This window comes from Macadamia integrifolia, chromosome 10 (genome assembly GCF_013358625.1).
Source record: "Macadamia integrifolia cultivar HAES 741 chromosome 10, SCU_Mint_v3, whole genome shotgun sequence".
In the NCBI taxonomy this organism is placed as follows: domain Eukaryota; kingdom Viridiplantae; phylum Streptophyta; class Magnoliopsida; order Proteales; family Proteaceae; genus Macadamia; species Macadamia integrifolia.
The window spans coordinates 25,607,609-25,625,612 of NC_056566.1; the positions used below are offsets into that span (position 1 = coordinate 25,607,609).

General features: G+C 36.3%; 2 protein-coding genes across 4 annotated transcripts; both read right to left on the minus strand.

Annotated features, from left to right (window-relative positions):
* Nucleotides 1-1,312: 1,312 nt before the first annotated feature.
* On the minus strand, nucleotides 1,313-3,789 carry LOC122090922 (protein translation factor SUI1 homolog). The gene is made up of 5 exons (XM_042660688.1): nucleotides 3,635-3,789; nucleotides 2,223-2,334; nucleotides 1,888-2,093; nucleotides 1,739-1,792; nucleotides 1,313-1,621 (listed from the first exon to the last, which is right to left on the minus strand). The coding sequence occupies exons 2-5, from the start codon at nucleotides 2,257-2,259 to the stop codon at nucleotides 1,577-1,579; spliced, it is 342 nt and encodes a 113-aa protein (XP_042516622.1). The 5' UTR covers nucleotides 2,260-2,334; nucleotides 3,635-3,789; the 3' UTR covers nucleotides 1,313-1,576.
* A 10,192-nt stretch (nucleotides 3,790-13,981) lies between these two features.
* On the minus strand, nucleotides 13,982-16,462 carry LOC122092145 (protein translation factor SUI1 homolog). 3 transcript variants are annotated; one of them, XM_042662474.1, is made up of 5 exons: nucleotides 16,305-16,462; nucleotides 14,922-15,033; nucleotides 14,586-14,791; nucleotides 14,436-14,489; nucleotides 13,982-14,323 (listed from the first exon to the last, which is right to left on the minus strand). In XM_042662474.1, exons 2-5 carry the CDS (start codon nucleotides 14,956-14,958, stop codon nucleotides 14,279-14,281), a joined length of 342 nt encoding a protein of 113 aa, XP_042518408.1. In that variant the 5' UTR covers nucleotides 14,959-15,033; nucleotides 16,305-16,462; the 3' UTR covers nucleotides 13,982-14,278. The 3 variants fall into 3 exon arrangements, with proteins under 3 accessions (XP_042518408.1, XP_042518410.1, XP_042518407.1); XM_042662476.1 differs by having other exon boundaries at nucleotides 14,922-14,962; nucleotides 16,305-16,461; XM_042662473.1 differs by having other exon boundaries at nucleotides 14,922-15,047; nucleotides 16,305-16,461.
* Between the last annotated feature and the right edge of the window lie 1,542 nt (nucleotides 16,463-18,004).

The following is an 18,004-nucleotide window of genomic DNA, read 5'->3' on the forward strand; positions in this document are numbered from 1 at the left end:
GGGGGTGGGAGGTGGGAGGATCTTTGATTTGAATGAGAAACCAGTGACCACCACCACCCGCTCATACCCCAACACTACAGACTAACCAGGATCTCTGGCGAATTCAGAGAGAAGGAGAACTATCCTTGAACATGATACCAGAATAGCGTGGATGGGGGTGGAGTAATCATCAATGGCGGTGGATCAAGTGCAGAAATGTTTCTTGTTCTATTAGGCAATACGATGCTAGCATGTAAGTTCCATTACAAAACAACAGCATAAAACCACGAGGCAGTGTTTCCTATCCGCGAGAGGTCCTTGCGGGCACCATAAACTGATACACGGGCACTCATCACCAGGAGGGACAGTTGTCATTGCATGCCCTGTGTCGGTGGCATAAGGGGCTCTCACGGCAGAAAACTGTCCCAAGATTCCTTCTCTCTCTCTCTCTCTCTCTCCCCTGGCTGTGCAAGAAAAACTCCAGATATCTATCAATGGCTGAAAATCCAAAACCTATTCCTTTTCATCCTCTCTTGGCTGTGCAAGAAAACCTCTAGAAATCTGGCAATAGCTGAAGATGATCAGGAAGCTCAATTATCTGATTCACCATGACCAAGAAACTTATCACCAGTTTCTATTTCCAGTTTGATTTTCTCCATGATACCATTGCCTGGATTTGCAGTGACAAAAGATGAATTTGAAGAATCAGAATCCCATTCGTATGTCCTACTTAATCTCATTAATCACGTCTGTGTGAAAATGCAATTAGTGCCATACAGAACAGCAGAAGGGAGGAATTCCTTCCCGTGCATCTATCCGATGCATCAGGTAGGCCCCTTCCACCCCCACACCCCACCCCCCCACCCAAAAAAAAAAAAAAAAAAAAAAAAACCCATTCTCCCCTTACCCTCATCCTGAACCTAGTTGAAAAAGTCAAGCATGGAAAGAACAGAGGAAGAAGAATCTGAAAAAAAATGGTGTGAGGTAAGCAGTGAAGATCATCATCTTCATAATCACAGTGCTGGCAGTGGCAGAGGGCTATTTTTGCGCTTAGGTGTATTCGGGAATAGGCTCAAGAATAACTAAAATTGCAGAAGCCAATGCATTGCACACCTCACAAGAAACGGGTGGGGCAAAAAAGATTACACCAGGTTAAGAAATCTAAATGCCCCCAGCTATCCTACACGCACATGCTTTGCAATTACTGTAAGTATGGTGGTATCACAATGTTCTGAGACTACCATGGCAAATCGACCCCCAAGTCATGCCCCAAACCCATATAAACACGAATGGAACGACAACCATGAAACAATTAATTTGCCAAAAGATGGAATAGTAATAAACTGATTATCCAATAGCTTCTTATTATAGATGAAGGCCACGCAATAAACCATAGTTTACACACATTACACAAAATAGCTTGAGTAAGATGAACTAGTAAAGCATCAAATGTAGAGCACCAAGTCATTTATGAGCGCACACATCTGGTGTGTCATATATTCTCGAGTCCAGATACTAGAGAGTTCTTGCTTGTCATGCAGAAACACATAATTAGATGGAGATTACTCTGCAGAATGCCTTGCCAGGAGTTCGCCGCTCAAAAACCATGAATCTTGATGTGTTCCTTCTTCACAATGCCAGCCTGTTGACCCAAAAAAAACAAAAAAATGTTGCCGATCAGCAACTCTTTTAACAAGTGCATGTTACAAATACAGTAGCAGTAACAATAATTGTCTAAATGGCATCGAGGAAGGATCACCTGAACAAGGAAAGTGGACACATTCTTCCTTTGATCACCTTGAAGCTGAATTACCTGCAGCCATATATAAAAAATTAACAATATAAGATGCACCTCATTACTAACTCCAACAGAAGGGTACAAAACCATTGATGGATCACACCACAGACCTGGCCTAGCTCTGGGTCCTGGACAACAGTACCATTGCAGCAGAATTCCTTCTTGAGGTCCTTGAGGATTTTATTGTAGCTAAATTCTTTCTTTAAACCCTGCACAGTAGTCAGGCTTTTCCTACCATTTCGCTGCTGTATACGAACATGCACATATTCTTTTGAGCCAGCACCTGAGTCCTCAGCATTTGCCTCTGCAAAAGGATCTGTCTCGCCACAAGGTGGAAACAAAATAAAAATATTGGTTCAAATAAAACTTAGTAATAAGAAACTTCACTTAAAACAGTAACACAATCCAAAGAAATAAAGAACAACGTTAGATGGAGTATACATACCGAAGGCAGTAGAAATCTGGACGTCGAGTTCAGACATGAACCTTGGTTTTCAAAGTTGAATGGTAGTGACAAAGGAGGCTTTCTTAGTTTTCAAATAAGGATCTGCTCCGATCTGGAGCAATAAAGCTAAATCCATCAGAACCCACGAAAAACAAAACGGAACAGTACGATACTACAACTTAAAAAGCCATTAATTCAAGAGCAAAAGGTAGGAACATCATCTGTGGAACATCAGATAGGGAAATTATTCTTTTAAAAAGTACAGCATAAATCAAATATAGGATCCAAAAGAAAGTGTAGCAATGCATATACCCAACTGTAATACATGCAAGTGTCCAATGCACCCAAATAATTTTACCATACGCAAAATCACGGCATAGGAATGATCAGAAGGCTTTAAACAGTGGGAAGACATTAAAAGACCAATATTTTTGACAAACTCCCCAAGGTTACTTCAGAATGTGTGTGTGGGTGGGTGGGTGGGTGAGTGGGTGGGTTGGGGGACCTAAAAGGTAAATTAAGATCCAAAGAAATGCCACAAATAATCTTTGTTAATTTTTGGTATCGAAAGTGAGAAACAAATACATCAATCATCATCCATGCAAGAGATCATTTTCAAAACATTGGACGATGAGAATGCATCAAAGTTTTGAACCAACAAAGATCTATTTTATATCAATCATGTGAAAAAGTTACCAAGCATAATACAAACATAAACTTAAGGAAAAAATTGCCTGCAAACAAAACAAACAGCACGGAAACCTCATACAGAGAATATGATGGCGTTCTTTGTAACACGAGAAAATAAAAAAGGAACGGAAGAAATTCAAGACGATCAACAGAAAGAAAAAAAAAAATCCAAGATAAAACTCGTGTAGAAGAACAAATAAGATACAACCTAAACAATGAAGCGACCCATGAACTAAAGCCCTAAAAATCCACAGATTTCTAGATGAGCCCCAACACAGGTAAACGTCTTCAACAAAAAACCACAGAAAAGGAAAAATCCACGTTGCAGAAACAAGGACCTATCAATTACCAACAAATCACGTATTTTGGCAACGCTTTAATTCCAGAGAAACTAACCATAGAGAAAATTGAAAACGATCAACAACAATAAGCCACCGAAACCCTAGGAAAAAAAAAAAAACAATTTACAGCTAGAAAACCCTAACATGCAAATACAATCCTTACCGGAATAAAGAAAAAAAAAAGCATGATCTTTGTCCCAAATATAGAATTCAGTGATACAAAAAGAAATTTACAAGCATGATCCTCGTCACAAATATAGAAATTAAGCAAAAGGAAGTTCAGATCTACAAATATTCAGATATAATAACAATCAATCATAAAAAGAAAAAAGAAAGAACCAAAGAATTAACGCAACAACATGAGTGAAGATCGACCGATACCTGAAGCGAGTGCTAGGGTTTCGCGATGCGAGAAGGCCGAGAACGGAGACGAAGAACCGGAAACCCTAAATCGTAGAGATTCGAGAAAAGAAATTCACGGCGAGAAGCAGAGAGAGATATTGAGATAGGAAAGGGTGATTGGGGAGGTTATGGACTTTATTTATATGGTAGAGATTTAGAGAATCACTCCTATCCTATTCCCAAGTCCTAAATATATTTTGACGCTCCAGATTCGCCCATATTAGCGGTGTAGATTTTTTTAACACGTGTTGAAAAATAACGGCTAGGATTGCTTCAAGATAAAAATAAAGAATCAGATACCGTGCGTACGCACGCTTTTGGCTTGTTGGGACTACAACATTATCTTGTTGGGGGTTTATGGATCAGCGTGATGCATTGTGATCAGATGTGTTACACGTGTCACACATAGGGTTTGTCCAGAAAGGCTGGCCATGCAACGGCCACTAAAATGCGCAAAGGGCCGTCACCCACATGAGCCCTGTTATACATTATACATTTTGACGTAAGGTGCTCAGATATCATTCAAATGCCTCATTTTAGCAATCTTTATTTTGGAATATTTGGTAGTCAAGAATTTTTCACAAAAAAATTTTCACGATTAGAAATAGGTTGGGAATTTGATTTTAGTATGTTTAATTGTCAAGAAAAGAAAAGATTCAAAAACGAAAAAAAAATAAATTTTGAGATAGTTTTTTGTTCGAGAGCGTCTTGCGCCATGGATATAGAGAACGAGCAATAACTATTGTGCTCCTTTTTGGGGGGCGCACCGGGATGTCTAAGCCTCTGTTAGTTAAAACGGGAACGGCAAAAAAACATTGTTCGGTACGGATATGTTTTAAACGGATCAAAACGTGAATGGGACGGTCAAAAATACGGTCAAATATGATAAAAAAAGGAAAAAATAAAAAACGGACAATACGTGTTTTAAACGTTTATATTTAAATAATACGGTGTCAAAAAAAGGGCAATATATAGACATAAATTGGCATAATAATTCTCTAAATACCTAGATAACAATCAAAATAAATAGTCCCGTTTTAAACGTTTCTATTTTAAAACGTTTAAATTTTTTAAAATCCGTTTTTTTACTGTCAAAAAAACGGTACGGTGTTTAAAACGGCAAAAAAACTTCAAATAGCCCCGTTCCCCTTTTTTACCGACTTTCTGTGAAAAATTCGGCAAACGGTGTTTAAAACGGCAAAAAAACGGGACGCCGTTTTAAACGCAAATAAACTAACTAGGGTCTAAGCACAAAAGTTGTTCGTTCCCATATAAAAAACACTTATTCAAATTTTAAATTTGAGAAGACACACACATACTCTTCTCTATTTTCGAGGTATGTGTTTATAAGCCCCAAGGGTTTTACTTAGTTGACAAAGACCAACACCTCAAAGAAAAGAGAAGTCATGATCATTGTTAGTTAAAACGAGAACGGAAAAAAAAAAATAGAAACGTACAGTACGGGTTTTAAATAGATAAAAACGATGAACGGTACGGTAAAAAAAATGGTCAAAAAAATGGGGAACAGCAAAAGGAATAAAACGAACGATACGAGTATTAAACGTGTAGTTTTCAAAAAAACGAAAAAAAAAAAAAAAAAAAAACGATAGTATACTCATGCAATTTAAGAGATTATTACCTGTATACATATATCAATGTTCCAAAAGCTCTAGGAGTCCCAAGATAAAATAACCCAATGGGCTACAAGAAAATGAGATGTTGCTAGCTTTAGCTTCTCCTTCCTCAATGGGCTATAAGAAGATGAGATTTTTTTACTATAGATAGTATGGAAGTTAAAAACCAAAAACCAAATATCATATTATCTTCACTCTTCACTTTTACTAGTAGTTTTTATTTTTTATTTATTTTTATTTTTTTAATTAATTAATTAATTATTTTAATAAAATTCCCATTTTACCATTAAAAAACGGATATGCATTTAAAATGGTCGTTTAAAACGCGTTTAAAACGGATTATTTTTCTGTTTTCATTTTTTTCCGTATTGTATAATATCATAAGGGAAAACGAGTTTTAAACGGAAAAGAAACGAATCCGCATTTTAAACGCGTTTTAACTAACATTGGTCATGACTTCAATTCTTCTTGGGGCCTAATTCTATTTGAAAAAAGAACAGAAGTTATTTGGTCACAATGGATATATCATAAGGTATAGAAAAATCTAAAATTGAAATCTTTGCTACTTTCATTCAATCTTATTTAGTGTGCGTGAGCATTAGTTATATTGATAATCTCGCTTAAAGTCATCCAACTAGTTTCTTGAATATAAACTATGTTAATCCTTCGTATAGACTCTTACCGTTAAAGATCCTATGTTTCAAGGTGCTAATATAATCCTAAATTTTTAGATTAGCTTTTTTACCTGTACTCATTCATAGTGTGAGAACCCTTTGCCTACTAGGCAATGCATCAAGATGCCCAGGTGGTGTGTTTGCTCTATTTTTTTTTCTAGAAAAAAAAAAAAGAATGAATAAATATTAGAAATATTTAATTACAACCACAATGGTTCTTTTTCAAAAATCCTATTTGTTTTGTGCATTGCAAGATAAACTAATTTCTTGAATAGAATGACAAGATGTGGTTACAAGGGACAACTTAGCTAACCATTGCTCATTGTTTAATTTACCAGGTCAAAGTGTAGAGCATCATTTATGGAGGATGCGTTAACATAAGATCGAAAATATAAGACCCATGTAAGAAGGCTGTTTTTTTTTCCGATTGCCAACTTGAAGCACCAATTCTCCTCACTTTATTACTCCTTGGGACCACCGCAAAAATACTGATGAAGTTATCCTAATACATTATATTTAACAATATATTGTTTTAAAAAAAATATTTAAATAGTAAAAGTAAGATTATGTAGTTGATCCCATTTAGTTGAAAAAAAGATTTAATGGAGTTGACTTGAGCTGTATTCTAAAGTCACTTTAAATCATTCACTATAACATACGCAATGATGGGAAAACGAGTAGGTTGGCCTTCTCAACCCCAAATCATTTACCCACAAATAATTAGATCAATTGATTTGATGTTAATTGTTTATAAATATTTTTATTGACTTTAATTTAGCTAATGATTAACTTGAACCCGACCCTTTTAATCGAAAGGTTCAATTGAGTCCAAGTAAATCATTGATGGTAAGAAAACGCTACTTTCTAGCATAAGTAAATGGACACAGCTAATGGGAGAACGTGCACGAACATCTTTAATGTGGGTTTCATAGTCCTTTCGCATATGTTGTGTTTAGGAGTAGATACACTCCAGGAGGTAGCATGTCTTTTTTCTTATTTTTGGATGCTAAAGGTATTTCTCAGTAAGATTCATACAAAATAGTGTACGTCAATGTTGAAAAAAATATTTAAAAAGAAGTATTTTTGTCATTAGAAAAGATTAGAAACACATTGAAACAGATATACATAAATATATCTATAGTTCTGTAGTGCGGGTGGTAGTGGTGGAGATGGTGGTGGAGGTGAAGGTGAAGAAGAACGTGGCGGCAACAGTGAAAGTGCTTGTGACGGTGATAGAGAGAGAGAGAGTCAAGCTCGAGTTGGTTTTCGTGACAAATTTATGTTTTTATATTTTATAAAAACGTCAGATCTATTACTCCAATGATCAACAAATGTATTTTTATTTTTTTCACCTTGTTCATTAAAATAGAAAACAAACTGACACATATATGTCATGATACCGGAAAAAAAAAACACACACACATAAAAACACGAAAACTATTTCTTTTGAACATTTTCATAATGTCTTCTTTGATATTTAAAAACATGTTCTTTATCTAGAATGCATACCAAGAATTAGGGGTGTCAAATGGTCAGTTTGGCTAAGTTTCGATTGGGCTAAATAGCTTTGGGTTTAGGAATGAGGAAAACCAAAACCAATCAATTAAGATTTCGTTTTGAGAACGTCGTTCTTCAGTAAAATCGTCTACTTGTGTTATCTCATTAAAAGATGATTCTTTAACTTTGTTTGGGCATTTGATAACTTATTCTGAAACCGTTATGGGAATAGTTCTGGAATGAAATGGCGTTTGATAAGAACTATTTCTTGGCACATTTTTTTTTTCATTATTTCAATATTTCCACAAACACCATTAATGACCATATTGAAATGAAATTGATACCAATGATGGGGTAGGTTAAATGGATAAACCCCATGTATTTCAGTACCGATCCATTTTCTGCTAGGTAATTTCATCGTAGTGGTCTTTCAATTTCAGACCTGTGAGAAGTGAGAGATGGTTTCAGTTTCAAGGGGTTAAGACATGGTTGGAGTAGGATCACCGAAAACCTATCCCACACAACCCATTTGTCATCACTATTTGGAAATGTAGTACATGATCAAAACCTATATGTAGGCATTGGACATCCAAAAGTGGTTCTCATCTCACTCTACCGACCACCACCACGACATCAACACATCACATATTTTTTTATTTTTCTTTCTCCAAGGTGCACCACTACATACACCCCCATAGAGTAACAAGCAAGAAATGCAACTTCAATTTCACTCAATTTAACGGTCCCATCCTCTCCATTAGTGGAAAACCATCTAGAGCCTTTACCAATCAACCATTTTTCCTTAACGAAAACCTCACCAAGAGGCCAAGGATTAGCACGGCCAACCTTGCTAGGCTCTGGATCCAAAACACTCTTAACAATGCTGGTAGGTTTTCTAGAAGCATGGTAGCAAGCATATGTGTTGGGAAATCAGATCAAGTGTTGTCATTGTTGGCAACAGTGTGATGGTTCTAGTTCAATTTGTTTGGGTTTGGTATCTTAACCAAATACACTTGGATTTGATGATTGGGTTGGTTATGAATTATGGGTCAAAATTTGGTTCAATCTTGAACCAATTAGATTGAATCGGTCCTAGTAGTCCATTGGATATTTGGATTGAAATCTCATTATATAAGCAAAGTGGTATGATGAGGTAAGATAGCATTATGTATATGCAATGGGCCCGCAAGCTTGAACGTGTCTCTCTTTTGAGTAACCACTTTGATTTAAAATCATAAATACAATAAGAGTTCTACTATGACAAGGAGTGTATGGCAGCATCAACAACCTCTTGGTTTTGAGAATTAGCAAAGCACATGAGTTGATGAGGTAATTAGAGTTTGGCTCGGTTTAAAGAAAAATAAATTGAGTTTTATTAGAACTCTCAAACCTCATGGCGGTTGGTACAGAATTCCAAATATAAACGATTGAGATGGGATTGGCTTTCGTATGAGTAAAATACAGCAAGATTTAAAGGAGTTAGAAATAAACAAGTTGCTGAATTAGAGACTACGGATTGGTTAAAATTAGGAGTTAAAGTGCTAGAAGCCAACGTGAATTCAGCAAGGTTTCTATAACAATTTTATTTGAAGATGAAGTCTAGATTCCTTATCTCATTCATGTGCAGCAACTGCCAAGTGTTGGATTCAGCCAGAAGAAGAAAGTGAAGCTATTACAAAAAAGAGAGGATAGCAAGAGTCTGCCACATGTTCAAGCACTAAAGATTGGGAAGTGGACTTCAGATTGGATTCTTTCTCATGCACATGGACAACAACGAAATAAAGAGCGCCCAAGAATGAATAGAATTTCAGATCAAGGAGGATTCTTTCATGTTTAATCGATCCACTTGGCAAAATCTAGCTTATTCAAGTTTTTTTTTTTTTTTTCTGCAATGAAAAGAGAAAGCGAGAAAGGAAGAGAAGCAACCTTGAGAGAGAGAGATCCAAAAGGTTGAGATGTTGATCGTTTGAGCATGTTCAAGTCTCCTTTTATATGTCAAGCAAGCGATCATCAACGGGATTACACAGGCTGAGGTAATCCGTATCTGAAATCCCTATTTTGGTATTCTAGAGTTTGTTGATTGTTGAGAAACTCTAGATCAATGATGTATTGGGTTGACATTTTATTGATTTAAAATTGTGAACCTAGCAAGTTGGGGCTTGTGTAGGGTGTGGGGTTGTTGCCCTTGTTTGAGTTGCATCTCAGATTGAAGCAGTGATAGGTTCCTGGACCATTATAGCGGTTGAAAAAGTTGAGTATTGGGGAAATACGAAACCCTATATGGGTATTCTTCCGTGGAGTAGGCACTCTGGCTGAACCACATATATCTGGTGTTATTGTCTCTCATTTATTTTTTTACATATATTTGAAGTGCGTATTGTACAGAGTGGTGGGACATTGTCTGGTAGACCCAGCCACATTATGGTGTGAGGTGGACGTGTCGTTGTTTGCATGATTGGTAATTACGGGATTGCCCCGGCCAATCTTGAACTGCACAGTGGAAGTTTTTTTTTGTTGGGTTACAAATAAAGAAATTTTTGGAATCACTGATTCCCCCCCCCCTCTCAGTGTCAACCTGGGAACATCAATATGCTATAAAAGTAAGAAGAAGAACAACATATCTGTATGTATTAAGGCTCCATTCCTTGCCTATAAGTATTCTAATAAGCAAAATTCCAGGTGGGGGACTCCGCATTGTATCCATCTTACTAATTAAAATCCCTAAGTTGGATCGGATTCTATTTTTCACCAGATATCCACAAGCAACGAATTGGAAAGACCCAGTCTTGCAGACAACCATACCAAACAAAAATTGTAAAAAGCTATCGATCAGCACACCAAGCCATAACAATATGACCCCTTAACAGCTTTGTCCTTTTAAGAACAAAATCAAAACCAAACCCTCTTCGTATTAACCTGTACATAATTAACCATTCAAAACTGAACAAACTCCAAATGCTACAAAAAAAAAATCAGCTTAGCAGCTTCTACTAATATTTCACTTGATGAAGATGTGCATGCATTTAAAGGTTGTATCCCAAAAATTAGATTAGAGATTTCCACCCGAAAAAAACTGATAAGGGATCAAACATCAGAACCCAAATCCAAAGGTGGGCTCTGCAACTTTCTCTTCACTATTTATAGAATCTCTCTCTTTATAGTTTATAACGAATGAGGAACTGAAAGCAGGAAAAATTTTCAACTGGGAACTCCAAAGTATTGAAAATTACTTGACAATTTCTTGCTAAGAGGGAGGAACCAAAGAGGTGAAAATTTTCCATATCCCTTTTCTTTTTCTGACTAAAAGAATTTCCTCTGCAACTGCAGATCGTTATCTCGTCTCCTGACCATTTCTCGTTCTCTCACCCTCTCTTTCTCTTCTTTGGTCAGATATTAAGAGAAAAAGCAGCGAACATTGAGGAGAAGAGAAGAAGAAGAAGCATCTCTTTATTTGGGAGGGATGTACCTATCAAGAATTTTTGGGTAGTCTAAAGAGAACACCGGAGTGAGTTCAGAGGGCTTCAAGAGTAGAGGCAAGGTCGGCTTCCCAGAGTGAGTTCAAAGGCAAGATCGACTTTCCCGGAGAGAGCAATGTCTATCCACAAGGTCATCCAACTGAAGGCAAGAGCGGCTCCTCTTTGCACTGTGATGTTTTTATCAAGAAGGAGGTTTTGAGGATTTTAACGGGAGCAATTTCTTTTTTTATTTTGAAAAGACCATTTTAGGATTGAAGTAATGCCCAAAAGGTGTTACTTGATTTCCATTCTTGAGATGATATTTTGAACCGGTTCATTTCTTGGGCACAAAAATAAGAGAGGAATTACCAAACACTTTTTTTCCCGTTTCTGTTCTAAAATAGAATTTAGAACAGAAAAGATGATTTCGAGAGAGTTACCAAATAGGCTCTAAGGGACTTCGATTTTCAATCGGTTTTGGTTTTGGGGGGCTGAATCGATTCTGGTTTAGGAATGAGGGATACCAAAATCAATCCATCAATGTCGGGTTAATACAAGTTTAGATCAATTTATTATCAAGCTTGAACCTTGATGAAATCTTACATTCAAAACCTGTAGTGACGAACGATTTAGTAAAAACACTTTAAATTTGTGACGAAATCCTGGTTTATCATTATAAGGGAAAGATAACAAAATGTGTACCAGGTGCACCAGACTCCTGCATGAACCCTACCATCCAATCATTTATTTAACTATCCACTAATTTTGTGTAGTGAACAAGGAGATCACTGGAAGCATAGTTACAATTTACAAACCAATTTTCTTATTCTTAATCTCATTTTCATTGATTTGTAACAATTCCCCTTGCAACAAAAAATATTCTCACTAATATTGCAAAAAATAGATAATCAATTCACCTATTTATAACCTCATAATCACTTTTTTTTTTTTTTATTGATTACGTTCGGTTTGATTTTGATTCAGTTATTGATCAATTTGGTTTGATCCGTTTTCAGCCGGTCCCAACATACCTCAGTCCAAAACCAATTCATTAAGGATCAGTTTGGTTCGATACAAGTTTTTTTGAACGGTTTTCATCAATTTTTTTTGGTTCAGGCTAGGTTTTGACAACCTTACCAAGAATGCATGCCAAATGCAGCCCTATTTATGCCATATGGCGAGTTGGATGGAACTGAAATTTAGTAGACGCCAAGGTCCCTTGATCATGCCAAGTTAGAGTATGTCGAGACACATGAAAAAGTATGAATCGAGATCCTCACACGACATAGAGTGTAGAGCAGATCCAAGGGCTGAGAACCCCTTGGCTACGTGTCTAAGGGCTCCCAACCCTTGGAGCTACAGATGAGCCCAATCCGGGAAGGTTCATTATGACAGAAGTTATATGATTATAGGGTATAAATCGGACAGTAACAAATCTAGAACATTTATTGTCTCTCATTTTCATATATTCAATGAAGGAAAATGATATATAGACTAGCACGTTGTAATGGAATCTTACACAACATCACTTTATTGATTCCCAGAAAAAAACATGGCTTCTTGGTGACTTTGTTCTTATTGGAACTGGGTAGTAGTAAGAGCTTGAAATTGGGTTCTTGTTGTGCTAGAGGAATGCATCATGGAGATAGTATATTAGGGCTTCGGAAACATACGGACGAGATCAGATATCAGTCAATTACCCATTTGCTTAGCATGCTGGGAGCAGTTTTCTTCCCTAACTCCAAAAAGCGCCAGGCCTTTTCTTTTCTCAAAAATGAGAGAAGAGTGGGGGGGGGTGGGCTGGCAGACCTTTGATTTGAACGAGAAACAGAGCACTTAAACGGTACTCACCTCCCTCCCCTCACCCCCCAACCTAGAGACTAAAAGAGGACCTCCTGCTAATTCAGAGAGGAGAACGTATCCCTGAACATGATACCAGAATAGCGTGGATGGGGCCTGAGGGTGTAATAGTAGTCAATGGTGGTGGACACAGGGAGGGATAGGGTGATGTTAGGACTGAGGGTTATGAACTAGCACCTGTGTCTGGAGCCGGTGCTTTTCTCTCTATCTCTCTCTCTCTCTCTCCTGGCTATGTATGAAAACCTCTAAATACTTGGTATGTTCTGAAACCAAGAGGAGATTTTTTTTTCTTTTAAATTTTAAAACTCACCGTCAAAACAATGAAGTTTTCTATTTCTAGAAGAAAAAAAAAGAGATTTTTTCTATTAGTGGTCAGAGACTCAAGACATACATATTTTTAAATTTTTTTACCATTTCATTTCTATCACTTTCTTTCATTTTTTTCTTTTCTCTTGGCTACCTGACAGGGCCTCAAATTCCTCCCGTTTATTGCAAAAAACGGCGGTAGCTTTCTAACTGCCATGATCAAGCTGCTCAATTATCAGACCCACACCCAGCCTCTAATCACCCGTTTCTATTTCCTGTTTGATTTTTCTCAATGATACCATCGTACGAATTTGCAGTAACAAAAGATGATTTTGAAGGATCATTTGGTCGAACACTTAGACAAGAAAAAAGAAAAAAATACGTTCTTGTGGAAAATTTACATGGTAAATTTTACATTTTACACCTATCCTATGAATCAGGTAAGTCAAAGAGAGAGAAGAACCAAACCCATTCTCCCCTTTAACCCTCACCATGAACCCGAATGCAGAGGACACCAGCACGGAAGGGCAGAGAAGAAAGAATAATAATATGGAAAATGTGTTAATTTGAGGAAAGCCGTGAATATCTTCACCTTCATAATTGCAGTGCTGGTGGTGGTAGACACCACATCTTGCACTTTGGAGTACTCTGGCATTGGCTCCAGAATAACTACACTTGCAGAGGCCAATGCATTGCCGACCTCACAAGAAACAGGGGTGAGGCGAAAAAAGGTTGCACCACGTTCTGGTAAGAAATCTACATACCCCCAGTTATCCTACACACACATGTTTTGCAATTACAGTCAACTATTGTGATATCACAATGTTCTGAGACTACAATGGCTAATCAACCCCCAAGACATGCACCAAATATACATAAACAGGAAAGGAACAACTATCATGAAACAATTAATTTTCCAATTGATGGAATTGTAATATACTGGATCCTCCAATGGCTTGTTATTATAGATGAAGGCCACGGAATAAACCATAGTTCGCACACATTACACAAAGTAGCTTCAGTAAGATGAACTAGTAAAGCATCAAATGTAGAGTACCAAGTCATTTATGAGCGCACACATCTAGTATGTTATATATTCTCAAGTACAGATACTACAGAGTTCTTGCTTCTCATGCAGGAAAACATAAATAGATGGAGGTTACTCTGGCTGCCAATGCCTAGCTAAGAGTTCTCTGCTCAAAAACCATGAATCTTGATGTGCTCCTTCTTCACAATGCCAGCCTGTTGACCCAAGAAACAAGATGTTGCCGATCAGTAACTCTTTTAACTTGTGCATCTGAAAAATACAGTAGCAGTAACAATAATTGTCTAGATGGTGGGGAGAAGGGATCACCTGAACAAGGAAAGTGGACACATTCTTCCTCTGATCACCTTGGAGCTGAATTACCTGCAGCCATATATAACAAACTATAAATATAAGATATAAGTCATCACTAACTCCAACAGATACAGTAAAGAACCATTGACGTATCACACCACCGACCTGGCCTAGCTCTGGGTCCTGGACAACAGTACCATTGCAGCAGAATTCTTTCTTGAGGTCCTTGAGGATCTTATTGTAGCTAAATTCTTTCTTTAAACCCTGCACAGTAGTCAGGCTTTTCCTACCATTCCGCTGCTGTATACGGACATGCACGTATTCTTTTGAGCCAGCACCTGAGTCCTCAGCATTTGCCTCTGCAAAAGGATCTGTCTCGCCAAGGGGGGTGGGACAAAATAAAAAGATTGGCTCAAATAAAATTTACTAATAAGAAATTTCACTTAAAACAATATAAACAACCCAAAGAAATAGAGAGCAAAGTTAGATGGAGTATCATACCGAAGGCAGTAGGAATCTGGACGTCGAGTTCAGACATGAACCTTGGTTTTCGAAGTTGAATAGTAGTGACAAAAGAGGCTTTCTTAGTTTTCAAATAAGGTTCTGCTCTGATCTGGAACAATAAAACTAAATCCATGCAAATAAAAAAAAAAAAAAAATGGAACAGGACTATAGAACTACTCAAAAACAATTTTTCAAGTTCAAAAGGTTCGTACATCATCTGTGGAACATCAGGGAGGGAATTTTTTTTTTTTTTTTTAATTAAGTACAGCATAAATCAATATAGGATCCAATAGAACGTGTAGCAATGCACATACCCAACTGTAATACATAAAAGTGTCCAATGCATCCAAATAATTTTACCATAGGCAGCATATGAATGATAAGAAGGTTTTAAACAGTGGGAAAGACGTTGGGTGATGAGAATCTATTAAGGGGATGATCTAGAATTAGATCATCCATCCCCCACTGTTTACAAAATATGGGTGTGTTAAATTTAAATAACTCCCAAAAATGTTAAACCCCCATTAATTGGTTAATCCACGTCCAAATATTCCAATGAATCAAAAGCAAAACGTTTTGAACCAACAAAGATCTATTTTATATCAACCATATGAAAAAATTTACTAAGCACAAGACAAACATTAAAAAATAATAATAAAAAAATAAATAAAAAATAAAAAATCCAGCAAACAAAACAAACAGCACGGAAACCTCACACAGAGAATATGATAGCGTTCTTTGCAACGCGAGCAAATAAAAAAGGAACGCAAGAAATTCCAGAGGATTCACACCCCACCCCCCCAAAAAAATTAAAAATCAATCAAATTATCCAAGATAAAACTCGTGCAGAAGAATAAAGAAGCGACCCATGAACTAACGCCTTACAAATCCACAGAAATCCTGATGAACCCTCAAAACAGGTAAGCTTCTTCAACAAAAAACCACCGAAAAGTAATATACTTAAATCATTAAACGGAAAATCCACGTTACAGAAACAAGGACATATCAATTACCAGCAAAACAAATATTTTGGCAATCCTTTGATTCCAGAAAACCAACCATAGAGAAAATTAGAAACAATCAACCACAATAAGCCACCGAAACCCTAAAAAAAAAAAAAATTAGAGCGAGAAAAACCTAACATAAAAGCACAATCCTTACAGGAATAAAGGACAAGAAAAAGAAAAAAAAAACCATGATCCGGGTAACAAATATAGAATTCCGTGATACAAAAAAGGAAATTTACAAGGAAATATAAGAAATTCAGAGAAAGGAAGTTCAGATCTTCAAATATTCAGATATAATAACAAGCAATCATAGAAAGAAAAAAGAAAGAACCAAAGAATTAACGCAACAACGTGAAAGAAGATCGACCGATACCTGAAACGAGTGTTAGGGTTTCGCGATGCGTGAAGGCCGCGAACAGAGACGAAGAACAAGAAACCCTAAATCGTAGAGATTCTAGAAAAGAAATTCACGGCGAGAGAAAGAGAGAAAAGGATGATGAGGGGGGTCAAGAACTGGACTTATATGGTAGAGATTTAAGAGAACCACTCCTATCCTATTCTTTAGTCCTACCTTGAAACCACGCGTCAACTATATTTTGACGCTCCAGATTCGCTCATATAAGCGGTGTAAATGAACGGTTAGGATTGTTTCAAGACAAGAGAGAATCAGAAACCGACGTACCGTGCGATGTACACGCTTTTGGTTGTTGGGACCCTAGTTATTAAATTCTCTGAATTATCGAATAATTCTGCTGAACAGAATTTTATCGAATAATTTTGTCCGAATCTGAATCAAATAAAAAATTCTTGAACTTTATAAATTTTTTAAAAATTCACGAATAATTCGGCCGAATCGAATTTTATCTGAATTATAACCTAGTTTTATCCCATGTTAAAAAAAAAAAAAAAAAAACACTTTATCTTGAATAAGTCAATAAGCCTTTAGAAAATAGTGTGGTTATTACGTTTCATCCTAGTGTTACTCTTCTTCTTTATTTAATAGAAATCGACAAAGCTTATCTTTCCTAAGGTAATCTCTCATATTTTTACAAAAAAAAAAAATCTCTCACCCCAGTTTGATTTGATTAAGTCTTACTCTCACTCTAATCTTTAAGGTGAACATGCATGGTGGGTGACGTGGGTCTAGTTGAATTTATTTTCAGTCGGTCTCTTTCTCTGATTCAATTATTTGAGTAATAGAAAATGAGTTAAAAAAAAAAAAAAAAAAAGCTAAATATAATCATTTTTATCTTTAAATTTTAAAATTTTAATTTTTATATCATTTGTATGTTATATGCATATGATAATTGATAGATAATATGAAACAAGTATTACAAATATTAAAAATAACATCCAATTTTTTGTCCGCTTTTTATTTTTGTAAACGAATAGTTCCCGAATCCGAATCCAAACTCAAATTTTATTATCTCTGCTTTTTTGACTGATATTTTGACTGAATCATTGAATTAATAAAACGCATTAATCCGAATAATTCTTCCTCTGAATAATTCCCGAATCCAAATTTAATAATTATGGTTGGAACTATGACATTATCTTGTTAGAGGCTTATGCATCAGCATGATTCATCGCAATCACATGTGTAATACCTGTCCAGAAAAACTGGCCATGCAATGGCCACTAAAAAGTGAAAATGGCCGTGAACCACATGGGCCCTGTAATACATTATACATTTTGATGTAAGGTTCTCAGCTAAAGTTCTATGCCTCATTTTAACACTATCTATATTTTGGAATATATGGTAGTCAGAAATAGAATTCATTTGGGAGTTATATATATATATATACTAGTAAAAATTCAAATGCAAATGCACGTGGTGGTAGTCTCCTAATTAAACATTTTCTTAAGACAATATTATTGGGTCAATCTATTTGAAGTAAGTTATGAAAATCTTTGTGAATTGATTTTTCAAAGTTTGTATTTTCTAAAAACAAAATTAAACCTAATTATTCTGAATACAAGAAAGAAAATCCATAGACTAAATAGTGCAATTCCCATAATATAAAGGAGATGGGAAGATAAAACATAAAAAACATATGTCTCGTCTTCCTCTAC